Here is a 27,592-nt window from a genome sequence, read left to right on the forward strand (position 1 = left end):
AGCCACTGCTCCAAGGATTTTCACAAAGGTACTAGGGTCCCTTCTAGCGGTGCTAAGACCAAGGGGCATTGCAGTAGTACCTTACCTGGACGACATTCTGATTCAAGCGTCGTCCCTTCCTCAAGCAAAGGCTCACACGGACATTGTCCTGGCCTTTCTCAGATCTCACGGCTGGAAAGTGAACGTGGAAAAGAGTTCTCTATCCCCGTCAACAAGGGTTCCCTTCTTGGGAACAATTATAGACTCCTTAGAAATGAGGATCTTTCTAACAGATGCCAGAAAAACAAAGCTTCTGGACTCTTGTCGGATACTTCATTCCGTTCCTCTTCCTTCCATAGCTCAGTGCATGGAAGTGATCGGTTTGATGGTGGCGGCGATGGACATAGTTCCTTTTGCGCGCATTCATCTAAGACCATTACAACTGTGCATGCTCAGTCAGTGGAATGGGGACTATACAGACTTGTCTCCGAAGATACAAGTAAATCAGAGGACCAGAGACTCACTCCGTTGGTGGCTGTCCCTGGACAATCTGTCTCAAGGGATGATGTTCCACAGACCAGAGTGGGTCATTGTCACGACCGACGCCAGTCTGATAGGCTGGGGCGCGGTCTGGGGATCCCTGAAAGCTCAGGGTCTTTGGTCTCGGGAAGAATCTCTTCTACCGATAAATATTCTGGAACTGAGAGCGATATTCAATGCTCTCCAGGCCTGGCCCCAGCTTGCGAGGACCAGGTTCATACGGTTTCAATCAGACAACATGACGACTGTTGCGTACATCAACCATCAGGGGGGAACAAGAAGTTCCCTAGCGATGGAAGAAGTAACCAAAATTATTCTTTGGGCGGAGTCTCACTCCTGCCACCTGTCTGCTATCCACATCCCAGGAGTGGAAAATTGGGAAGCGGATTTTCTGAGTCGGCAGACATTGCATCCGGGGGAGTGGGAACTCCATCCGGAAATCTTTGCCCAAGTCACTCACCTGTGGGGCATTCCAGACATGGATCTGATGGCCTCTCGTCAGAACTTCAAAGTTCCTTGCTACGGGGCCAGATCCAGGGATCCCAAGGCGGCTCTAGTGGATGCACTAGTAGCACCTTGGACCTTCAAACTAGCTTATGTGTTCCCGCCATTTCCTCTCATCCCCAGGCTGATAGCCAGGATCAAGCAGGAGAGGGCGTCGGTGATCTTGATAGCTCCTGCGTGGCCACGCAGGACTTGGTATGCAGATCTGGTGAATATGTCATCGGCTCCACCTTGGAAGCTACCTTTGAGACGAGACCTTCTGGTTCAGGGTCCGTTCGAACATCCGAATCTGGTTTCACTCCAGCTGACTGCTTGGAGATTGAACGCTTGATTTTATCGAAGCGAGGATTCTCAGATTCTGTTATCGATACTCTTGTTCAGGCCAGAAAGCCTGTGACTAGAAAGATTTACCACAAAATTTGGAAAAAATATATCTGTTGGTGTGAATCTAAAGGATTCCCTTGGGACAAGGTTAAGATTCCTAGGATTCTATCCTTCCTTCAAGAAGGATTGGACAAAGGATTATCTGCTAGTTCCCTGAAGGGACAGATTTCTGCCTTGTCGGTATTACTTCACAAAAAGCTGGCAGCTGTGCCAGATGTTCAAGCCTTTGTTCAGGCTCTGGTTAGAATCAAGCCTGTTTACAAACCTTTGACTCCTCCTTGGAGTCTCAATTTAGTTCTTTCAGTTCTTCAGGGGGTTCCGTTTGAACCCTTACATTCCGTTGATATTAAGTTATTATCTTGGAAAGTTTTGTTTTTAGTTGCGATTTCTTCTGCTAGAAGAGTCTCAGAATTATCTGCTCTGCAGTGTTCTCCTCCTTATCTGGTGTTCCATGCAGATAAGGTGGTTTTACGTACTAAACCTGGTTTTCTTCCAAAAGTTGTTTCTAACAAAAACATTAACCAGGAGATTATCGTACCTTCTCTGTGTCCAAAGCCAGTTTCAAAGAAGGAACGTTTGTTGCACAATTTGGATGTTGTTCGCGCTCTAAAATTCTATTTAGATGCTACAAAGGATTTTAGACAAACATCTTCCTTGTTTGTTGTTTATTCAGGTAAAAGGAGAGGTCAAAAAGCAACTTCTACCTCTCTCTCTTTTTGGATTAAAAGCATCATCAGATTGGCTTACGAGACTGCCGGACGGCAGCCTCCCGAAAGAATCACAGCTCATTCCACTAGGGCTGTAGCTTCCACATGGGCCTTCAAGAACGAGGCTTCTGTTGATCAGATATGTAGGGCAGCGACTTGGTCTTCACTGCACACTTTTACCAAATTTTACAAGTTTGATACTTTTGCTTCTTCTGAGGCTATTTTTGGGAGAAAGGTTTTGCAAGCCGTGGTGCCTTCCATTTAGGTGACCTGATTTGCTCCCTCCCTTCATCCGTGTCCTAAAGCTTTGGTATTGGTTCCCACAAGTAAGGATGACGCCGTGGACCGGACACACCTATGTTGGAGAAAACAGAATTTATGTTTACCTGATAAATTTCTTTCTCCAACGGTGTGTCCGGTCCACGGCCCGCCCTGGTTTTTTTTTAATCAGGTCTGATATTTTATTTTCTTTAACTACAGTCACCACGGTACCATATGGTTTCTCCTATGCAAATATTCCTCCTTAACGTCGGTCGAATGACTGGGGTAGGCGGAGCCTAGGAGGGATCATGTGACCAGCTTTGCTGGGCTCTTTGCCATTTCCTGTTGGGGAAGAGAATATCCCACAAGTAAGGATGACGCCGTGGACCGGACACACCGTTGGAGAAAGAAATTTATCAGGTAAACATAAATTCTGTTTTTTTTAATTATATGTGCAATTTTTCTACTTTGTCTGTTGTATTGAGTAACAAACACCACCCTGTCTTTGTTGGCTTTTTCCTTCACATTATCCTCAGACATTTGGTAGAATTTGTTTCTTCTCACTCCAATCCATAGCTGTACCCTGTAATTGCAAAAAAATATTGGTCCTGAAATAGAAGCTGCAGTACAAAATGATCTCTAAAAGTTTCAAAATGAAATCAATTTCTGGTTGACAGTATGCCTTAGATTGAGCCAACACATTATATTGCACCCATACCGCTAGAATGTGGAATGGACATATAAAGACGTCCAAACTAAAAATTAGATACTTTTCAGAGGGCAGATCCAATGTTTGCAATTTACCAAAAAAATCATTTTTATCTTTAATAAAAGAATTAGATTTCTTCTACAAAATATGACGAGTCCACGGATTTCATCCTTGCTAACAGGAAGTGGCAAAGAGCACCACAGCAGAGCTGTATATATATAGCTCCTCCCCTCCCTCCACCCCCAGTCATTCTCTTTGCCTGTATAGTATTAGGAAGAGGTAAAGTGAGGTGTTAGTTTAGTTTCTTCAATTGTGCAGGGCTTTCGCTCGATATATAGAGTGTTTATAAGTAGGCACAGGGCTTATACTTAGAGACATGTTATTTTTGTTATGACCCACGCGGGTCTTGCCAAGCTTGCGCTCAGACGCGCAGTTCAGCCGGATCGCAAGGGCGACAGAGTCCTGATCTCTAGTGAGGCCTTAGTTTACCGGGCTTCCAAGGGGCCTGAAAAGCTCCTCGAGCAGCAGCAGTTACATTCGGGGGCAGGTAGGCGCCACAGCAGAGCTGTGGCGTGGTGCAGAGGCCTAATAAAAGATAATACATATTTTAATTGTTAAAATCATTATTATTTATCATTATTATATTGGTCTAGCAAGTGGATGCAATACTGTTAGTTTTTGGGCACTTCCAAATAATTGTTATTGCTATAATCACATTTTTGAACGTCTCAGAAAAATAGTTGCGCTTTTGAAATTTAAAGGCGCAGTACAGTATTTTTTTTGTTTTTTCTTCTGCATTAACTTTGGACTATAATTGAATTCAGAGCTAAAGATTTTTTAATAAAAGAATGACTATTATAAGTTTGCTAGTCTGTTTAACATGTCTGTCACTGAGGAGGAAACTCCTTGCTCTGTGTTTAGATGCCACTGTGGAACCCCCTCTAACTTTTTGTCCCTTGTGTACTGAGAGGGCCTTACAATGTAAAGCACAGATTTTATGTTAAGAAAATGTGTCTAAAGATGATTCTCAGTCTGAGGAGAATCCAGGTATACCGCTAACTTCTCCCCAAGCGTCACAACCTTTAACGCCCCAGCGACGCCTGGTTCTTCAACCGTGTCTAATTCCTTTACTCTGCAGGATATGGCTGCAGTTATGTCAACTACCCTTACAGAGGTATTATCTAAGTTGCCAGTGTTACAGGGTAAACGCAGTAGGACAGAAGTCAGTGTGAATACTGAGTCCTCTAATGCCTTATTAGATATTTCCGAAGTACCCTCACAGGGATCTGATTTGAGGGATAGGGAACTTTTGTCTGTGGGGGAACTTTCCAATTCGGGAAGTGCGTTACCTCAAACAGACTCGGACGTCATGTCCTTTAAATTTAAGCTTGAACACCTCCGCCTGTTGCTTCGGGAGGTTTTACTGACTCTGGATGACTGTGACCCTATTGTGGTGCCACCAGAGAAATTGTGTAAGATGGACAAATACTTAGGAACCGGAAAAACATCAGTGTAGGCAGGTACCTCTAAGAGAATCTCGGAGATTATTAAGAGGGAATGGGACAGACCGGGTATTCCGTTCTCACCCTCTCCTAATTTCAAAAAGATGTATCTCATATCTGACACTGTTCGGGACTCGTGGCAATCAGTCCCTAAGGTGGAAGGAGCTATATCTACCCTGGCGAAGCATACAACTATTCCTATTGAAGACAGTTGTGCTTTTAAAGACCCTATGGATAAGAAATTGGACGGTCTTCTAAAGAAATTGTTTATTCATCAGGGTTTCCTCTTACAACCAACGGCCTGCATTGTTCCAGTTACCACTGCGGCAGCCTTCTGGTTTGATGCTTTAGAAGAGTCTTAAGACTGAGACTCCTTTAGAGGATATCTTAGATAGAATTAAGGCCCTTAAGAATGCTGGATTTGCTATTTTAGCGCATAGAGCGTTATGATTAAAATCTTGGTCTGCTGATGTGTCGTCTAAATCCAAGCTTTTGGCTATTCCTTTCAAGGGGAAAACCCTATTCGGGCCAGACTTAAAGGAAATCTTTTCTGACATTACGGGAGGTAAGGGTCATCTCCTACCTCAGGATAGATCTACTAAACTGAGGGGTAAACAAAATAATTTTTGTTCCTTTCGGAACTTTAAAGGAGTCCCCTCTTCTTCCTCGTCTTCTGCCAAGCAGGAAGGGAATTTTGCCCAGACAAGGGTAAACAACCCAAGAAGCCCGCTGCTGCTACCAAAACAGCATGAAGGGGCGGCCCCTGATCCGGGACCGGATCTAGTAGGGGGCAGACTTTCTCTCTTTGCCCAGGCTTGGGTAAGCGATGTTCAGGACCCCAGGACGCTGGAAATAATGTCCCAAGGGTATCAACTGGAATTCACGAATTCTCTCCCAAGGGGGAGGTTTCTTCTTTCACGATTGTCTGTAGACCAGAAAAAAAAGAGAGGCATTCTTACGTTGTGTAGAAGACCTCTCTACTATGGGAGTAATTCGTCCCAGTCCAATTCTGGATCAGGGGCAGGGTTTTTTTCTCAAATCTTTTCGTGGTCCCCAAAAAAGAGGGCACGTTTCGACCTATTTTAGATCTGAAAAGTCTAAACAAGTTTGGAGACTCTTCGAACAATTCTGCCATTGATCCAAGAGGGTCAATATGACTACCGTGGACTTGAAGAATGCATACCTTCATATCCTTATCCACAGGGATCACCAGTTCCTAAGGTTTGCCCTCCTGGACAAACACTTTCAGTTTGTGGCTCTTCCCTTCAGGTAGGCCACAGCACCCAGGATCTTCACGAAGGTTCTAGGGTCCCTTCTAGCGGTTCTTAGGCAGCAGGGTAGTGCAGTGGCGCCTTATTTGGACGATATTCTGATCCGGGCGTCGTCCTACCATCTGACAAAGTCTCATACAGACATGGTTCTGTCCTTTTTGAGGACTCACGGGTGGAAGGTGAATCTAGAAAAGAGTTCATTAATTCCACAGCCCAAGGTTCCCTTCCTGGGATCTCTAATAGATTCCATATCCATGAAAATTTTCTTGACAGAGGTCAGAAAATTTAAAATTCTGAATAAATGACGAGCCCTTCAGTCCAATCCTCGGCCATCAGTGGCCCAGTGCATAGAGGTAATTGTATTGATGGTGGCGGCAATGGACATCATTCAGTTTGCTCGTTTTCATCTCAGACCACTACAGCTGAGCATGCTCAGACAGTGGAATGGAGATTATGCAAATTTGTTTCCTCAGATAGATCTGGATCAGGAGACAAGAGACTCTCTCTTCTTTGGTGTTGTCTCAGGATCGTCTGTCCCAAGGGACGTGCTTCCGCAGACCCTCATGGGTGATAGTGACGACGGATGCCAGCCTTCTAGGTTGGTGTGCAGTCTGGAATTCCCTGAAGGCTCAGGGTGTGTGGACTCAGTCGGAGTCAATTCTTCCAATCAATATTCTGGAATTGAGGGCAATATTCAATGCGCTTCAGGCGTGGCCTCAGTTGGCTTCGGCCAAATTCATTCGCTTTCAGTCGGACAACATCACGACTGTGGCTTGCATCAATCATCAGGGAGGAACAAGGAGTTCCTTAGCGATGAAGGAAGTATCCAAGATAATTCGCTGAACGGAGGCCCACTCTTGTTATCTGTCAGCAATGTACATCCCAGGAGTTGACAACTGGGAAGCAGACTTTTTAAGCAGACAGACATTTCATCCGGGGGAATGGGAACTCCATCCGGAGGTCTTTGCCACTCTGATCCTCAGATGGGGCAGACCGGAGTTGAATCTGATGGCATCTCGTCAGAATGCCAAACTCTCAAGATACGGATCCAGGTCAAGGGATCCTCAGGCCGAACTGATAGATGCCTTGGCAGTGCCTTCGGCGTTCAACCTAGCTTATGTGTTTCCACCGTTTGCTCTCCTGCCCCGGGTAATTGCTCGGATCAAACAGGAGAGGGCTTCAGTAATTTTAATCGCACCTGCGTGGCCTCGCAGGACTTGGTATGCCGATCTAGTGGATATGTCTTCTCTGCCACTGTGGAAGCTTCCATTGAGGCAGGACCTTCTCATTGAGGGACCCTTCCAACACCCAAATCTAGTTGAGGGACCCTTCCAACACCCAAATCTAGACTGCTTGGAGATTGAAAGCTTAATTTTATCTAAGCGGGGGTTCTCTAATTCGGTCATTGATACTTTGATTCAGGCATGTAAGCCTGTTACTAGAAAGATCTACCATAAGATATGGCGTAAATATCTTTATTGGTGCGAATCCAAGTAGTATCCATGGAGTAGAGTTAGGATTCCCAGGATTTTATGTTTTCTCCAAGAGGGATTGGAGAAGGGGTTATCAGCAAGTTCCTTAAAGGGACAAATTTCTGCTTTGTCGATTTTACTACACAAACGTTTGGCAGATGTTCCAGACGTTCAGTCTTTTTATCAGGCTCTGACCAGAATCAAGCCTGTGTTTAGACTAATTGCTCCACCCTGGAGTTTGAATTTAGTTAATGTTCTTCAAGGGATTCTGTTTGAACCCATGCATTCCATAGATATTAAGTTGTTATGTTGGAAAGTTTTGTTTTTGGTTGCTATTTCTTCTGCTCGTAGAGTTTCTGAGCTTTCAGCGTTACAATGTGACTCGCCTTATCTTATTTTCCCTTCTGATAAGGTGGTTTTACATACCAAACTTGGTTTCCTTCCTAAGGTTGTTTCTAATAAGAATATTAATCAGGAAATTGTGGTTCCTTCATTATGTCCTAACCCTTCTTCTAAAAAGGAGCGTATGTTGCATAACTTGGACGTGGTACGTGCCCTGAAGTTTTACTTGCAGGCTACTAAGGATTTCCGTCAATCATCTTCATTATTCATTGTCTTTTCTGGAAAGCGTAGGGGTCAGAAAGCTACGACTACCTCTTTCTTTTTGGCTGAGAAGTATCATCCGTCTGGCGTATGAGACTGCTGGATAGCAGCCTCCTAAAAGAATTACGGCTCATTCTTCTAGGGCTGTGGCTTCCTCATGGGCATTTAAAAACAATGCTTCTGTTGAACAGATTTGCAAGGCTGCAACTTGGTAGTCTCTTCACACTTTTTCCAAACTTTACAAATTTGATACTTTTGCTGCTTCTGAGACTGTTTTTGGGAGAGAGGTTCTTCAAGCAGTGGTGCCTTCCATTTAGGTTCCCGTCTTGTCCCTCCCTTTCATCCGTGTCCTGTAGCTTTGGTATTGTATCCCACAAGTAAAGATGAAATTTATTTCTTCGATATGACAAGTCCACGCCCCCCCCCCCCCCCCCTGTCATTTTTTAGACCGGTATATATTATATTTTTGTTAAACTTCAGTCACCTCTGCACCTTTGGCTTTTCCTTTCTCTTCCTAACTTTGGTCGAATGACTGGAGGTGGAGGGAAGGGAGTGTGTGTGTGTATGTATGTATGTGTGTATATATATATATTTATATATATATATATATATATTTATATATACAAATTCCAAAAATAGGAGCGCACTCGCCGGGTCTTAAACAAGTAATAATATTTATTTACACAATATATATATATATATATATATATATATATATATATATATATATATATATTATATATATATATATATTTATATATATATTTATATATATATATATATTTATATATATATATATATATTTATATATATATATATATATATATATATATTATCCCGCAAGTAAGGATGAAATCCGTGGACTCGTCATATCGTAGAAGAAATACATTTATCAGGTAAGCATAAATTTCCTTTTTTTCTACAAATGGCCTTAAAATCTTATCAAGGTAGATTGCAATGTTGGAGCAAATGGACCCCATCCCTGAGACAATGGGTCTCCCAGGTGGTTCTTTTGCATTCTTATGCACCTTCGGCAGAGTACAGGAAATAGGGATTCTACAATTGGTAACTGTTAGACATTTATCTGTCTCATTAGTGATTAGATCTCTCTATCTCACATTGTATCTTGGCAGAGGATTACTATTAATGGGTAAATATAACTCTCTATTGGCTAATTGTAGCTCAATTTCTTTTGTATAGTAATCCCTGTCCAAGACGGCAATGGCACCACCCTTATCAGCTTCCTTTAGAAGGATATTGTTATTATGCAGCGATTTTACAGCCAATTTATTACATACAGTGAAATTCTTACTAGTGAAATTTTTGCTATGCTCGTTTTTATTCTGACGTCAATTTTCAATGTCATAACACACTAGTTTAGAAAACACATTAATGCTAGGATCGTACTACAATGGAACAGTCACTTTTGTTTCTTAAGCCCACTTTCTTTATAGACAGATTGCTAGTTTTGAGATCATCCCCCATGTCTCCACTTTTATATGCACTGTTGTTGGAAGTCTTATTCATCCTATTGGCAAAAAAAGGGTTTAAGTTTCAGTGTTCTGGAAAATTTAAACAATTCTTGTTGGAGGTTAAAGAAATTAGTCTGTCTCAGGGCAAAAGGGCAGTCCTTTTGTTAGCAAATTATTCTCGTTGTTTGGAAGACTGTATTTAGATATGTTTACCACTAGTTCTTCTGGTTGCGTTTGGATCGAGTCCCCCGTTAGGCCATTCCTGCTGCTGCTGTTCAATTTCTTCCGGTGTCTCTTCCCCCCTTGTGGGGCGGCGGTTTCTTCTACGGCTCCAACCGGAAGTATCTCGTCTGACTTCTGGTATTGTTGGTGCGCCACCGATACACTTCCCCCACTGAGTAATCCTGCTCATTCTTCTAAAATTTGAAGTATTTGCGATCTTGTATAACAAGCTTCAGGTCAGCAATATTTTTATTAACTTCCTTAAGAAACTTGTCCATAGCCTCCATAGCCATACATGTCCGTAATTTGCTCTCCATATGTGACAGGTCTGTCTGGCAGTGGACATTATCACAGAACACTCTGGATCAGCTAAGACCCTAACATGTAGGGGGAATATGTTTATTACGAGTCCAGAGGCTGTCAATTATGTGTATGGAGACCGGGGATGTGTTTTTAAACTATAGACCTTGTTGAGGGTCGTCGGTAATATGGAGGTATGACACCTTTAGAAGCAGTTCCGGGTCCTCTGACTCAACCCAGTGCACAGCGATAGTGCATTATACCCCGGTGGGGTAAATCGCAGTGCTAATACTTTGGGGAGCTCATGAGAAGGCATACAATTGAGTTTTGAGTCTTTTGATGTGCGCCATTGGCTTTCATCTCGGGGCGATTTTCTGCATCATTTTACTCTGCAGTTTGTCTGTGAGCTCTGAACGTTAGTCAGCCAGTGAGTTTTCTAAGGAATAGCACTTCGCAGGAGTTGGCGAGACATCTCAGGCGAAGCCACTTATCACATGCTTTATTAGCTTTTCACAACAGGAGACTGCTAGTTCATGTGGGCCATATAGATAACATTGTGTTCATGCCAGTGGAATTATTTAAGAGTCAGCACAACACAGCACTAATTTGCTAAAATCAATAGATAATAGTTAGATACAAGGTGTAATCAAAGTGGTAAAAAGTATATTAATATAACTGTGTTGGTTATGCAAAACTGGGGAATGGGTAATAAAGGGATTATCTATCATTTTAAACAATAACAATTCTATTTTAGACTGTCCCTTTGAACCGAAGTTAAAGACCCCTGAAGTATTCCCAGTTCCGTCTTTGGTAGCGGATACCATATCCAAGGAATGGGAAATACCTGGTGTTCCCTTTTCTCTTTCTAGTTTTTAAGAAAATGTTTCCGGTACTGGTAAACCTCTTTCAGGAATCCAATGAAGTGCAAATTTAGTCTTGCGTGCTTCTTTCAGATGGGTCTTCTCCTTAAACCAGCAGTGTCTATTACCTGTGTGGCTGTGCCTGCAACAGGGGCCCTCTAGTGCAATTCCTTATCTAAAATGGCTGCAGAACAATCCTCTGCTGGGAACCTCCAGAATTGCATTAAGGCCCTTGCAAAAATTACCTTATGGTCAGCAGACATTGTATCAAAAAATAGTGATTTCTTTCATGTAATTAGCAAGAGTCCATGAGCTAGTGACGTATGGGATATACATTCCTACCAGGAGGGGCAAAGTTTCCCAAACCTTAAAATGCCTATAAATACACCCCTCACCACACCCACAATTCAGTTTTACAAACTTTGCCTCCGATGGAGGTGGTGAAGTAAGTTTGTGCTAGATTCTACGTTGATATGCGCTCCGCAGCAAGTTGGAGCCCGGTTTTCCTCTCAGCGTGCAGTGAATGTCAGAGGGATGTGAGGAGAGTATTGCCTATTTGAATGCAGTGATCTCCTTCTACGGGGTCTATTTCATAGGTTCTCTGTTATCGGTCGTAGAGATTCATCTCTTACCTCCCTTTTCAGATCGACGATATACTCTTATATATACCATTACCTCTGCTGATTCTCGTTTCAGTACTGGTTTGGCTTTCTACAAACATGTAGATGAGTGTCCTGGGGTAAGTAAATCTTATTTTCTGTGACACTCTAAGCTATGGTTGGGCACTTTGTTTATAAAGTTCTAAATATATGTATTGACTCAGAATGTTCAACTTTCCTTATTTTTCAGACAGTCAGTTTCATATTTGGGATAATGCATTTGAATTAATCATTTTTTCTTACCTTCAAAAATTTGACTCTTTTTTTCCCTGTGGGCTGTTAGGCTCGCGGGGGCTGAAAATGCTTCATTTTATTGCGTCTTTTTTGGCGCAAAAATTCTTTTCGTTTCCGGCGTCATACGTGTCGCCGGAAGTTGCGTCATTTTTTGACGTTATTTTGCCCTAAAAATGTCGGAGTTCCGGATGTGGCGTCATTTTTGGCGCCAACAGCATTTAGGCGCCAAATAATGTGGGCGTCTTATTTGGCGCTAAAAAATAAGGGCGTCGCTTTTGTCTCCACATTATTTAAGTCTTATTTTTTCATTGCTTCTGGTTGCTAGAAGCTTGTTCTTTGGCATTTTTTCCCATTCCTGAAACTGTCATTTAAGGAATTTGATCAATTTTGCTTTATATGTTGTTTTTTCTCTTACATATTGCAAGATGTCTCACGTTGCATCTGAGTCAGAAGATACTACAGGAAAATCGCTGTCTAGTGCTGGAGCTACCAAGCTAAGTGTACCTGCTATAATTTTTGGTATCTGTTTCTCCAGCTGTTGTTTGTATTGCATGTCATGACAAACTTATTAATGCAGATAAAATTTCCTTTAGTACTGTTACATTACCTGTTGCTGTTCCGTCAACATCTAATTTTCAGAGTGTTCCTGATAAACCTAAGAGATTTTATTTTTTAAATCCATTAAGAAGGCTATGTCTGTTATTTCTCCTTCTAGTTTACATAAAAGTCTTTTAAAACTTCTATTTTTTCAGATTAATTTTTAAATGAACATCATCATTCTGATACTGATAATGGTTCTTCTGGTTCAGAGGTTTCTGTCTCAGAGGTTGATGCTGATAAATCTTTGTATTTGTTCAAGATGGAATGTATTCGTTCTTTATTTAAAGAAGTATTAATTGCATTAGAAATAGAGGATTCTGGTCCTCTTGATACTAAATCTAAACGTTTAAATAAGGTTTTTAAATCTCCTGTAGTTATTCCAGAAGTGTTTAATCTCCCTGATGCTATTTCTGAAGTAATTTCCAGGGAATGGAATAATTTGGGTAATTCTTTTACTCCTTCTAAACGTTTAAGCAATTATATCCTGTGCCATCTGACAGATTAGAGTTTTTTGGGACAAAATCCCTAAGGTTATGGGGCTGTCTCTACTCCTGCTAAATGTGTTACTATTCCTACGGCAGATAGTACTTCATTTAAGGATCCTTTAGATAGGAAAATTGAATCCTTTCTAAGAAAAGCTTACTTATGTTCAGGTAATCTTCTTAGACCTGCTATATTTTTAGCGGATGTTGCTGCAGCTTCAACTTTTTGGTTAGAAGCTTTAGCGCAACAAGTAACAGATCATAATTTTATAGCATTATTATTATTCTATAACATGCTAATAATTTTATTGGTGATACCATCTTTTGATATCATTAAAGTTGATGTCAGGTATATGTCTCTAGCTATTTTAGCTAGAAAAGCTTTATGGATTAAACTTGGAATGCTGATATGTCTTCTAAGTCAACTTTGCTTTCCCTTTCTTTCCAGGGTAATAATCTCAACTGTTTCTGGAAGGTAGGGAACTTTTTTACCAAAGGATAAAAAATCTAAGGTAAATTTAGGTCTAATAATCATTTTCGTTCCTTTCCTCACAATAAGGAACAAAAGCCTGATCCTTCATCCTCAGGAGCGGTATCAGTTTGGAAACTATTTCCAGTTTGGAAACTATTTCCAGTTTGGAATATATCCAAGCTTTATAGAAAACCTATAGCCAGCTCCTAAGTACCCATGAAGGTGCGGCCCTTATTCCAGATCAGCTGGTATGGGGCAGATTACGTTTTCTTCAAAGAAATTTGGATCAATTCCGTTCTCAATCTCTGGTTTCAGAACATTGTTTCAGAAAGGTACAGAATTGGCTTCAGTTAAGGCCTCCTGCTAAGAGATTTTTTTTTTTTTTTCTTTCCCGTGTCCCAGTTAACACAGCAAAGGCTCAGCATTTCTGAAATGTGTTTCAGATCTAGAGTTGGCTGGAGTAATTATGCCAGTTCCAGTTCTGGAACAGGGGCTGGGGTTTTATTTTATCTCTTCATTGTACCAAAGACGGTCAATTCCTTCAGAACAGTTCCGGATCTATCAATATTGAATCGTTATGTAAGGATACCAACATTCAAGATGGTTACTGTAGGACTATCCTGCCTTTTGTTTAGCAAGGGCATTTTATGTCTATAATAGATTTACAGGATGTGTATCTGCATATTCCGATTCATCCAGATCACTTTTAGTGTCTGAGATTCTCTTTTTAGACAAGCATTACCAGTTTTGTGGCTCTACCGTTTGGCCTAGCCTCAGTTCCAAGAATTTTTTTCAAAGGTTCTCGGTGCCCTTCTTTCTGTAATCAGAGAACAGGGTTTTGGTATTTCCTTATTGGACGATATCTGGGTACTTGCTCAGTCTTCTCATTTTCGAAGATTCTCATACGAATCGACTTGTGTTGTTTCTTCAAGTTCATGGTTGGAGGATCAATTTACCAATCAGTTCATTGATTCCTCAGACAAGGGTAACCTTTTTAGGTTTCTAGATAGATTCAGTGTCTATGACTCTGTCCTTGTCAGACAAGAGAAGTTTAACATTGATATCAGCTTGTCAAAACCTTCAGTCACAATCATTCCCTTTGGTAGCCTTATGCATGGAAATTTTAGGTCTTAGGACTGCCGCATCAGATGCGATCTCCTTTGCTCATTTTCACATGCGACCTCTTCAGCTCTGTATGCTGAACCAATGGTGCAGGGATTACTCAAAGATATCTCAATTAATATCTTTAAACCGATTATACGACACTCTCTGACATGGTGGACAGATCACCATCGTTTAGTTCAGGGGGCTTCTTTGTTCTTCCGACCTGGACTATAATCTCAACAGATGCAAGTCTTACAGGTTGGGGAGCTGTGTGGGGGTATCTGACGGCACAAGGGGTTTGGGAATCTCAGGAGGTGAGATTTCCGATCAATATTTTGGAACTCCGTGCAATTTTCAGAGCTCTTCAGTCTTGGCCTCTTCTGAAGAGGGAGTTGTTCATTTGTTTTCAGATAGACAATGTCACAACTGTGGCATACATCAATCATCAAGGAGGGACTCACAGTCCTCTGGCTATGAAAGAAGTATCTCGAATTTTGGTTTGGGCGGAATCCAGCTCCTGTCTAATCTCTGCGGTTCATATCCCAGGTATGGACAATTGGAAAGCGGATTATCTCAGTCGCCAAACGTTGCACCTGGGTGAATGGTCTTCACCCAGAGGTATTTCCTCAGATTGTTCAAATGTGGGAACTCCCAGAAATAGATCTGATGGCTTCTCATCTAAACAAGAAACTTCCCTGGTATCTGTCCGGATTCCGGGATCCTCGGGCGGAGGCAGTGGATGCATTATCTCTTCCTTACAAGTGTCATCCTGCCTATATCTTTCCGCCTCTAGTTCTTCTTCCAAGGGTATTCTCCAATATTCTAAAGGAATGCTAGTTTGTCCTGCTGGTAGCTCCAGCATGGCCTCACAGTTTTTGGTATGCGGATCTTGTCCGGATAGCCTCTTGCCAGCTGTGGACTCTTCCGTTAAGACCAGTCTTTCTGTCTCAAGGTTCTTTTTTCCATCAGGATCTCAAAACCTTAATTTTAAGGTGTGGAGTTTGAACGCTTGATTCTTGGTCAAAGAGGTTTCTCCGACTCTGTGATTGATACTATGTGACAGGCTCGTAAATCTGTATCTAGAGAGATATATCTGGAAGACTTATATTTCTTCAGGATGGTTTAGATAAAGGTTTGTCCGCAAGTTTCTTGAAAGACAAATCTCTGCTCTTTCTGTTCTTTTTCACAGAAGGATTGCTAATCTTCCTGATATTCATTGTTTTGTACAAGCTTTGGTTCGTATAAAACCTGTCATTAAGTCAATTTCTCCTCCTTGGAGTTTGAATTTGGTTCTGGGGGCTCTTCAAGCTCCTCCTTTTGAACCCATGCATTCTTTGGTAGTTATATTACTTTCTTGGAAAGTTTTTGTTTCTTTTGGCCATCTCTTCTGCCAGAAGAGTCTCTGAATTATCTACTCTTTTTTGTGAGTCTCCTTTTCTGATTTTGCATCAGGATAAGGCGGTGCTGCGAACTTCTTTTGAATTTTTTACCTAAGGTTGTGAATTCTAACAACCTTAGTAGAGAAATTGTGGTTCCTTCATTATGTCCTAATCCTATGAATTCTAAGGAGAAATCATTGCATTCTTTGGATGCTGTTAGAGCTTTGTAATATTATGTTGAAGCTACTAAGTCTTTCCGAAAGACTTCTGGTCTATTTGTCATCTTTTCTGGTTCTAGAAAAGACCAGAAAGCTTCTGCCATTTCTTTGGCATCTTGGTTGAAATCTTTATTTCATCATGCCTATGTTGAGTCGGGTAACACTCCGCCTCAAAGGATTACAGCTCATTCTACTAGGTCAGTTTCTACTTCCTGGGCGTTTAAGAATGAAGTTTCGGTTGATCAGATTTGCAAAGCAGCAACTTGGTCCTCTTTGCATACTTTTACTAAATTCTACCATTTTGATGTGTTTTCTTCTTCTGAAGCAGTTTTTGGTAGAAACATACTTCAGGCAGTGGTTTCAGTTTGAATCTTCTGCTTATGTTTTTTCATTAAAATTTTATTCTGGGTATGGATTATTTTCAGCAGGAATTGGCTGTCTTTATTTTATCCCTCCCTCTCTAGTGACTCTTGTGTGGAAAGATCCACATCTTGGGTAATCATTATCCCATACGTCACTAGCTCATGGACTCTTGCTAATTACATGAAAGAAAACATAATTTATGTAAGAACTTACCTGATAAATTCATTTCTTTCATATTAGCAAGAGTCCATGAGGCCCGCCCTTTTTTGTGGTGGTTTTGATTTTTTTGTATAAAGCACAATTATTCCAATTCCTTATTTTATATGCTTTCGCACTTTTTTCTTATCACCCCACTTCTTGGCTATTCGTTAAACTGAATTGTGGGTGTGGTGAGGGGTGTATTTATAGGCATTTTAAGGTTTGGGAAACTTTGCCCCTCCTGGTAGGAATGTATATCCCATACGTCACTAGCTCATGGGCTCTTGCTAATATGAAAGAAATGAATTTATCAGGTAAGTTCTTACATAAATTAAGTTTTTTTTTTCCTTCTAAGGGAAGATTGTTTGTTTGGTTTTGATATGGATTCAATCATTAAAATATTAAGCTTTTCTCTAAGGATTTAAAAGGCATGGGAGTGTTTATCCCAACAGTGTTAAGGGTTTTTCTCCAGTCTGTTTATTGCCCCTAAGGAAGGAAGGGACCCATTTAAGACTTAAAAAACCCTAAGCAAGTTTGTAAAGGGTCCCCACTTTCAAGATAAAAACAATTCACACAATTTTACCTTTTACTCTAACAGGGTAAATTCATGTCTACTATAGACTTCAAGGATGATTATCTGCACAACCCCTTTCCACAAATATCACCATCAATTCCTAAGGTTTTCATTCCTACACAAACACTACCAGTTTGTCACCCTTCTATTTGGTCTGGATACAGCTCCTCGCATTTTCACAAAGATGGTAGGGGCATTGTTGGCGGTGATCAGAGCTCATGGGGTCTCAGTTGCCCCTTATCTCGACTCTATTTTAGTGTTGCCTTCTTCTCTGCCTCTAACTATTGCCCATGCTCAGTCTCCTATCTTTTCTCCAGGATCATGATTGGAGAATCAATGTTCGAAAGAGCTTTTCATCTCCTCTACAAGGGTGTAGATTCAGTCCTAATGCGTTTATTCTTGACATTATGAAGCTGATTAAAAGTTTAGAAGGTGTCTGTCCCTTCAATGTGCTCCATTTTCATCAGTAGCTCAAGATCTTATGGTTGTGCCTTCATACGCAGTTCCCTTTGACTATCTCTACTTGCAACCCCTTCACCTATCTATGCTCAATCGGTGGACAAAGAATTATCTACAATTGGACCAGCAGATTGTTCTGGGTTTTTCCATCAGACAATCTCTTGGTGGATACAAATCCCCTTCTTTGACCCTTGGGGCATCCTTTCTTTGGGCTATTGTTACAACCCCAGTCTTTCGGGCTAGGGGCGCAAGGGGTTTGATCCCCTCTGGTTTTGCAAATCAACTTTCTGGAACTTAGAGTGATACTTAGGGCTCGTCAGTCCTGGCCCCTCCTAAAAAGGAAAAGTTTGTTTCCAGTCAGACAATATCATAACGGTGGCCTACATAAATAATGAAGGGGGAACCTGCAGTCCACTGGCAATGCAGGAAGTGTATAGTTTGGTACGGTCTTTCCTTGTTTTTATCCATGTTTAGTGACTGCTGAATAAACTTTTGGATTTATCTCCGTGCCCATCTTCTGTGTTTTAAATGCAGGAAGTGTTTTGGGCAGAGAAGAATCAACACTCCCTGTCAGAAATTCACATTCGAGGGAACGTGAACAATTTGGAAGCGGGTTACCTCAGCTGTCAGTTGGATAATCCAAGAGGGTGGTCTCTCCATCAGGTCACCTTTTGATCAATTAGTGATCAAATGGGGCCAACTGAACAAAGATCTGATGACCTCATTTAAATCACAAACTTCCAGTGTATTGTGCATGATCAAGAGATCCAATGGCTCAGATGAGACGCCTTGGTGTGTCCATGGAGCTTTCATGTAGCATACTGGTTTCCTCAGTTTGTTGTTCTTCCAAGAGTAAATGCTCAAATCAAACAGGAGTCTGCTTTTCATAATCTTGATTGCTTCAGGCTGGCCCAGCAGAACATGGTATGCAGATCTAGTGCATATGTCCTCTGCTCGATGGCCTCAGACGAGATCTATTATCTCAAGGGCCTCTTTGTCATCCTTATCTGAAATGATATCACAAGATTTGGAAGGCATACTTTGGTGTTCTTCCAAAGGAGTTTCTTGGTATTACTTTAGGCTTCCTAGAATTCTTTAATTTTTACAAGATGTCCTTGACAAGGGTTTGTCCGCTAGCTCTCTGAAAGGTCAAATGTCTGCTTTGTTCTTTCATAAAAAGTTAGCTAAATTTTCGTCCATGCAACCTTATCTCCGCCTTGGAATTTGAACTTAGTTCTTTCTGTTCTGCAAGGTCCTTCTTTTGAACCGATGCACTTTTTATAAATATCAAGCTATTGTCTTAGAGAGTTATTGGCTTTATCTAGTGATTCTCCCTTTTGTAGTTTTTCACAAAGATAAAGCAGTTCTTAATTCTAAATGATTTTCTTCCTAAGGTGCTTTCTAAGGAAAACATCAATTAGCCTTCTTTGTGTCTGGATACTTCTAATTCTAAGGAATGGCTTTAACATAATCTTGTCAGAGAATTAAATTTTTTGTCTTCAAGCTTTTTTGTAGCCTCTTGGCTCAAACAGATGATTCTCAAGGCTTACTTGGTTGTAAAGTCGCCCCCTAAACGTATCACAGCTCATTCTACAAGATCAGTTGCTACTTCTGTGCTTTCAAAAATGATGCATCTTTGAAGTAGACATGGTCTTCTCTGTATACCTTTTCAAAATGTTGCCACGTTGATGTTTTTGTTTCTTCGCGAGCAGCTGTTGGCAGTAAATTCCTTCTGGCTGCAGTTTCTGACAGACACGAACTGCCTTAAGTGTCTCACCCATTATGTAACGTGGACTATCTGTGTATTAATCCTACATGTTTTGGAGTCCTACAGACTATTGTCATCATACGAAAGAAAACCATGTATGCTTACCTGATTATTTTCTTTCGGGATGTTAATCCATAGGCCCCACCTGTTAAAATATTTTGGGCGACAGTTCTAATTTGCACCTCCTATAGTCCCTGCTTTGTCTTTCCTACCTATCTGTTAACTTTTCTCTGCTTAGCTATATGTTAAACTGAGGAGAGGTGAGAGTAATTTAAAGCTCTTGTTGGGGTTTTTGGCCTCCTAGTGGCGGGATTTATATCCCACATGTTATGGAGCCCTATGGACTATCATAATGACAAAATAATTTATCAGGTAAGCATAAATTTTGTTTTTATATATCGTGACCTACCGGTAATCATAATTCATTATCAAATTGTGTGCAGTCCTTTTTTTTATGCAGTTTTTGGTAGGCACCAGCTACTACTAAGCATGTGCAAAAGTACACACTGTATATGAATGAGTCTGATTGGCTAAAGGCTGTCACATGATACAGGAGCTGGCAAATTGACGTACATTTTAAAATGTGTCCAAATATCTACTAATCATTAAAAATTCAGAGTAAGTGCTATTGCATTGTCTTTTTTTATTGTGCACTTCTTCATTATTAAATTCTACTTTATTTAACGGTTTAAACTTTAATAGTTTTAAAGTAACTTCCATGTAACTTTTTTGCTGATCTTGTCTAAAAATGCTTATTTGCATGTTCAATGTTACTTAACAAATATATGTATATAATAAAAGAAATTAGTTAAAACGATATTAAAGGGACAGTCTACGCTAAAATTTTTGTTTAAAAAGATAGATAATGCCTTTACTACCCATTTCCCAGCTTTGCACAACCAACATTGATATATTAATATACTTAACATTTAAAGCTCTAAATTTCAGAAGAGTGCTAGTTCATGTGGGCCATGTAGATAACATTGCGATCACGTCCAAGGAGTTATTTAAGATTTAGCACAACACAATTGTAAATGCAAGTCAAAATATAAAAAATAAATACATTAATGCGATCAGGGGGCTGTCAGAAGATGCTTATATACAAGATAATCAGAGAGGTAAAAAGTATATTAATATATCTGTGTTGGTTATGTAAAACTGGGTAATGGGTAATAAAGGGATTATCTATCTTTTAAAACAATAACAATTCTATTGTAGACTGTCCTTTTAAGGTATAAACTGGGTTTATGTTTAAACTGTGTTTTCTTTCTGCAGGAAACAAGACTTGGAAAATTGATAAATGATGTGAGAAAAAAGACCAGCAATGAGGATCTTGCCAAGCGTGCAAAGAAATTACTAAGAAGCTGGCAAAAGTTAATTGAGCCTGTATCCCAAAATGAGCCGTCTACAAGGGGCACCCCTAATCCACCTGGCTCTGCCAATGGGGGTGGGGCACACAACTGCAAAACGGACCCTGTAGCAGCAGCCCTGCTGAGTGGAAAAGCAATCCAAGAACTTAAAAATAGAAATGACATTCAGAGGGCACTCTCTCCAAATGTTGAAAAACCTGCCAACAGGAAAAGGAAGGTGGAACACAGGGACAATGCCCAGCAATCATTCTGTAAAGTATCTAATCCCAGTAATGAGCAATTTCAAAACTCGCCTCCACCCGTCAATGGCATTGGAGGTAGCCCACCTGAGAGCCTTCCCAGCCCTTTAGATGGAGGTTCTCAGGCTCCCAAACTAGAAGCTCCAGAAAATGACAAGCATGGGAAAATTCCAGTGAATGCTGTCCGCCCTCACACCAACTCTCCTGGACTTGTAAAACACCCAAGCACTTCCTCCCTTCTGAAAGCAGCTGTTCTGAAACAGCATGGTGGTGTGTTGGAAGAGGTCCCCTCTCACCAGCCCCGAAGCCCTCGCTGTTTATCCTTCAGCCCTCGTGGCATGCGTGTTGAGCTGCCAGGCCGGCCCCATACCACGTATGCACCAAGGAGTTCTATGCCCAGTCCCTCTCAGAGGCAGCCAGGTGTAGATAATGCACAGACACCCGTGTACCTATCACCTACACACCCATCTACACCCCCTACTACTGTAAAAAGACTGGAGTCTCCTGGACTAGATGTTGCTGTCTCTTCCCCACTTAGATCAACAGAACTGCTTTCCCTTCCGGATTGTCAACACCAGCACCCCCCAAGGACATCACAGCACCACACCCCCCACGGGCCACGCAGTGTCCCACTCTCCACAGACTCTCAAACTCCTCGCTCTGGCTTCTCACCAGAGACCTCCAAAATGGACAGTGATGATGGGGCATCCGGCTCTGATAGCCGAAAGAAAAAGAAATCTTGGGGTAGGGGAGAACAAGATGGTCATTTGCCAGATGGAATGGGCAAACCAGTAAGGTTAAAAGAGCGTAAGTTGACTTTTGATGTTACCACTGGGCAAATCAAAACCTTAATACACAAAGATCCAGCCCAAGCTGAGTGTTCAGCACCCTCTGAACAGCACAGAACTGAAACAGATAAACAGGACCCAAAGTTAGGCCTGCCAAATCCATTTGAACAGACTAACTGGAAAGAGCTGTCTCGAATTGAGATCATCCAGTCTTATCTCAACCGGCAGAGCAGCTTGTTGTCTTCCTCCGGAGTACAAACTCAGAGTGCACATTATTATATGTCTGAATATTTAAAACAGGAGGAATGCACCAAGCGAGAATCTAGGAAGACTCATGTTTTAGTCCCACTTGTCCTTCCCAGTGACCTACCTGGGAGAACGAGGAAAATAACTAGCAATGACATGGACCTAATACACAACCAACATTGGCCTGGTGTCAATGGCTGTCATGATACACAGGGCAATTGGTATGATTGGACGCAGTGTATCTCCTTAGACCCTCATGGTGATGATGGTAGATTAAATATCTTGCCTTATGTTTGCTTAGACTGAACATCTGTCTAAAATCTGCTTTTTTCATATCTGCGGTTTTCATTGCAAAACCATGGGCAATTGCAGCTCAGCACAGGAGATTTACATGAGGAAGGAGTTTCCCATTGTTAGTTTTGGGAGGTGGTAAGGGGGATGAATAGGGTCGGGAGGAAACAAGAAAAGCTTAGTGGCCACTACATCCTGGAAGTTACCTTCCCTCGCCGGAATCCTCCAGGTTCTGCCGCACTTGTTTTTTTGTGCAAAATGCTGCTACAGTTTAATACAGTAAACATTACAGAAGTATGGGTAAATGTAATGCAAGAGTTTAGAAAAGGTGAAATCCAGACTTTCTAAACTTGTATAGCAAGCAAGCTATAATAAAAAAATATGTGAAAAATTTCAAGTGTTATGTTCAAACCAACCCTGAAATCTCAAAAAGGTAATTCTGGTGCCTCTAGAAGGGCTGGAATAAAAAAAAATATATATATATATTTGACAGGTACCGAAAGCTTTCATGAGAAGATTTAATTAAGCCGAAGATATGTTACCATAACAAAGTATGCATTTATTTATTTAATTAACCTTTTCTTTTCAGATTGATATATATATATATATTTTCTCCTCCATTAAATTTGACATTAAAGTGTCTAAAGAGTAGCTGTACAGAATTTTAGCATTGTGTTCCTTGCATCACAGCTGGTTCCTTGATAAGAAAAGCATATATATTTTTTTTAATCCTTTTCCCTCCATTCCATCCTTTGTAATTGATTTTGTCTGAAGCAGTGCTTTTGTGACTGGCTTGAACATTCCAGAGCCATTCATAGTTTGTTGTGAAATTCATATCTACTCCTATTCTGTAGGCTTTAAGTATACATTTTCATTTGTATCAGCAACAGAAATGTGGAGCTTAGTTTTCTTCCCAGTTTATTTCTATTTTTAGATAATTTGTTTCTGAAATGTAATACCATGTCCATTTCCAAATTGTCCTTCAAATCACCTTCACCTCTAAAACTTGAACCTCAAGGTGACAGATGGTGCTACCAGCTTGTAATTTGTCCTTAGATGAAAGTACTGAAAGGGCCTGTTTGTATGCTGGAAAAAAAAGATAAAACAAACTACTTGCTACCATTCCTTTAGATGTAATCTGCCTTATGGGATCTCCATCATAACGCGATTTTTTTGCAAAAAAAATTTAAACAAAAACAAAGCCTTAGTTGAATGTACAGTAAGACTTCTGTATTTCTGTGATGCAGAAGAGAGCAACTTTGCTAATTTTGGTCCTATGAGTGGACAACTTGTGATATAAATGTGGTATCCATAAATAAAAAAAAAAATCACGTTTTTTGTCAAGTGTTTTTGTTACATGTCTTTTCCGCAGTGTAATATTTTGTTTACAAGTGCATGGTTCTCATTGATTCTGAAAGGATTGTGCTTCTACTGTAAAAGCAATAGTTTAATATATGAATAACACAAATATCAAAACATAAATACTTCAGCAAGAAGAGGTTTCATATATTTTAACTTGTTCAGAGCATTAAAAGGACACTGAACCCAAATATATTCTTTTGTTATTCATATAGAGCATGAAATTTTAAACAACTTTCTAATTTACTCCTATTATAAAATTCTCTTAATCTTCTTGGTATCTTTATTTGAAAGAATGTAGGTTTAGATGTCGGCCCATTTTTGGTGAACAACCTGGGTTGTTCTTGCTGATTGGTGGATAAATTTATCCACCAATAGAAAAGTGCTGTCCAGAGTTCTGAACCCCAAAAAAAGCTTAGATGCCGCCTTTTCAAATAAAGATAGCAAGAGAAGGAAGAAAATGTGATAATAGGAGTTAATTAGAAAGTTGCTTAAAATTGCATGCTCTATCCGAATCACAAAATAAAAAAATTGGGTTCATTGTCTCTTTAATCTGAATTTAACACCAACATTGCTTCTTTTTAAAGAGATAATGTGTTTCTATCCCATTCAAAAAGTTTTTCATATAGGTGGCGAGAGTCCACTTGCTGGGATATACATTCCTATCAGGAGGATGCAAAGTTTCCCAAACCTCAAAAGCTTATAATAAATACCGATCCTACCTCACACACAGCTGTTTTTAAACTTTGCCTTGGTTGAAGCATTATGTGCTTTATTCTTCAGTGAATGGTGCTTCAGAGCATATTGAAGCCTAGTTCCTCTCAGAGTACAGTGCTTGTCAGAAGCAAGTGAAGGGAGTACTGCCTCATGACATGTTTTCTCCTCTGGGAAATCTTTTCATAAGGCTCTCTGTAAATTCGGTCGCATGGATTCATCTTCTGCCTCCCTTTACAGATCAACATTATACTGGTTTGGCTTTCTGTTTTAGACACTTGCCCACTGAAAGCAGTGTTTCCCAAACCCAGTCCTCAGGACCCTTAACAGGCCACATATTCATTATATCTTAACTAGAGCACAGGTGAAATATCCAGTTCACCCATCAGCTGATCAGTTCACCTGTGCTCTAGTTAAGATATAATAAATATGTGGCCTGTTAAGGGTCCTGAGGACTGGAGTTAGGAAACACTGGTCTAAAAGGTAAGTATTGATTTTATTACTTAGGACACTTATAGCTATGGACTGGACACTTATCACATACGTTTTTACTATATACTATTTTATTTATAGAGTCCAGGGACAGGTTTTATTTCACTTTTATGTTTGCTTGTTTCTTTGTACAAATAAAGAGCACAAGAATATTAGAGCTAATTTACACGGTTGTTATGAGGGTTTTGTATCGAGAATTATATTACAGATTTGGCTCCTTACCTAATTCTATAGTTTTTTTCACACTTGCTTGCCACATCGGACAATAAATATCAGTCTTTATGTGACGTCATTATCATGCGCACTAATATCCAACCAAAAATTTACATTTTTCCCACCAAAAATGTTGGTGCCAAAATGTACCTAAAAAGACCTTGCCCCCTTTACCGTGTGCTCTCAAACACATCAAGGGCTTTATATTAGCTAGGTGGTTTTTGTTGGATACTCCCTACTTCACATAGCAATTTTTTAAATTCCATGCGATTTCTTCTATAACGTACAATGAGTCCACGGATTCATCCTTTACTTGTGGGATATTATCCTCCTGCCAACAGGAAGCGGCAAAGAGCACCACAGCAGAGCTGCCCACACAGCTCCTCCCTTAGCTCCACCCCCCAGTCATTCTCTTTGCCTACTCTAAGTACTAGGAAGAGTAAAGTGAAAGAGGTGATAAAATATTAGTTTTTAATTTCTTCATGCAAGAGTTTTTTGTTTTAAATGGTACCGGTGTGTACTATTTAATCTCAGGCAGCAGATGGATGAAGACTTCTGCCTGGAGGATGATGATCTTAGCATTTGTAACTAAGATCCAGTACAGTTCCCACAGAGGCTGAGGGGTGCAGGAAACTTCAGTGTGAGGAACGTTTTCATGCTATATAGCAGTGAGGTATGTTCAGTCATTTTTTCTGAAGAGACTGTGTATTTCAGAAAGTCTGACAGTATCCCCATGAGGGTAAGGGTAAGCAGTAATCCTAAGAGCTATAGAAAGGCATTAGTAAGCTTGCATAAGGGGCTAATTACAAAAATGGGTGACACTGAGTTTTGAATATTTGTGGGCAAACGTTTTATGAACTGGGAGTGCTGTTAACGTTTTGTGGGCAATAACGTTTTTTGGGCCACTTTATTGAGGGTACACTTGGCTTATTTTTTGGGTCTCAGAACCCACATGGCTAGTTTAAAACCGCTCTGGTGCGGTTCTTTGAGGCTGTAGAGACATCAAGTGAGATGGGCGGGGCCTATTTCTCCTACATTGGTGTATCCGGTCCACGGCTTCATCCTTACTTGTGGGATATTCTCAATCCCTACAGGAAGTGGCAAAGAGAGCACACAGCAAAGCTGTCTATATAGCTCCCCTCAGGCTCCGCCCCCCCAGTCATTCTCTTTGACGCTCTAACTAGTAGCAACTCCACGGGGGTGGTAAAGAGTATGTGGTGTTTAGTTGTAGTTTTTTATTCTTCTATCAAGAGTTTATTTTAAAATAGTGCCGGCTTGTACTATTTACTCTGCAGCAGAAAGTGATGAAGATTTCTCCTGTTAAGTGTGGTCAGTCCACGGGTCATCATTACTTCTGGGATATTAACTCCTCCCCAACAGGAAGTGCAAGAGGATTCACCCAGCAGAGCTGCTATATAGCTCCTCCCCTCTACGTCACCCCCAGTCATTCTCTTGCACCCAACGAATAGATAGGATGTGTGAGAGGACTGTGGTGATTATACTTAGTTTCATACCTTCAATCAAAAGTTTGTTATTTTATAATAGCACCGGAGTGTGTTATTCCTTCTCTGGTAGAATTTGAAGAAGAATCTACCTGAGTTTTTTCTATGATTTTAGCCGGCGTAGTTAAGATCATATTGCTGTTTCTCGGCCATCTGAGGAGAGGTAAACTTCAGATCAGGGGACAGCGGGCAGATTAATCTGCAAAGAGGTATGTAGCAGCTTATTATTTTCTGACAATGGAATTGATGAGAAAATTCTGCCATACCGATATAATGTAAACTCAGCCTTAAATGCAGTAGCAGCAACTGGTATCAGGCTGTCATGTATGTATATTTTACACTTCAGTATTCTGGGGAATGGCACTTCACTGGAATTATACTGTATGCATAAGACTTTAGCCTAATTTGCAGGGACTAGCAACAGGCTTTTTAATAACACTTAATTTATTTAATGTTAAACGTTTTTTGCTGGCTTGTAAAATCGTTTAATTTTCTGAGGTACTGGGTGAAAAAATGTTTTGGGCACTATTTTTTCTCTTAAGTGTATCCAGTCCACGGATCATCCATTACTTATGGGATATATTCTCCTTCCCAACAGGAAGTTGCAAGAGTCCACCCACAGCAAAGCTGCTATATAGCTCCTCCCCTAACTGCCATTACCAGTCATTCTCTTGCAAGTCTCAACATAGATAGGAGGTCGTGAGAGTCTGTGGTTTTTTATACTTAGTTTATTTCTTCAATCAAAAGTTTGTTATTTTTAAATGGCACCGGAGTGTGCTGTTTATCTCAGGCAGTATTTGGAAGAAGAATCTGCCTGCGTTTTTTCTATGATCTTAGCAGACGTAACTAAGATCCAGTTGCTGTTCTCACACATTCTGAGGAGTAAGGTACTTCAGAGGGGGAATGGCGTGCAGATTTTCCTGCAAATAAGGTATGTGCAGTAAAATATTTTTCTAAGGAATGGAATTGACTAAGAAAATACTGCTGATACCGAAGTAATGTAAGTACAGCCTTTAAATGCAGTGAAAGCGACTGGTACCAGGCTGATTGATAGAGATATATGCTAAGGTATGTGCAGTAAT

The 27,592-nt window shown here is 40.6% G+C and overlaps 1 protein-coding gene across 1 annotated transcript in view; it reads left to right on the top strand.

Moving 5' to 3' along the window:
- MED26 (mediator complex subunit 26) overlaps window positions 1–23,574 on the top strand; it is a 48,266-nt gene extending 24,692 nt beyond the window's left edge. Inside the window, exon 4 of the mRNA XM_053700045.1 lies at window positions 20,515–23,574. Within this exon, the coding sequence (XP_053556020.1) occupies window positions 20,515–22,245 (1,731 nt within the window). The 3' untranslated portion in view covers window positions 22,246–23,574. The remainder of the gene's footprint in view (window positions 1–20,514) is intronic.
- The last annotated feature ends 4,018 nt before the right edge of the window (window positions 23,575–27,592 follow it).

The sequence above is a fragment of the Bombina bombina genome, chromosome 2 (genome assembly GCF_027579735.1).
Source record: "Bombina bombina isolate aBomBom1 chromosome 2, aBomBom1.pri, whole genome shotgun sequence".
Lineage (NCBI taxonomy): Eukaryota > Metazoa > Chordata > Amphibia > Anura > Bombinatoridae > Bombina > Bombina bombina.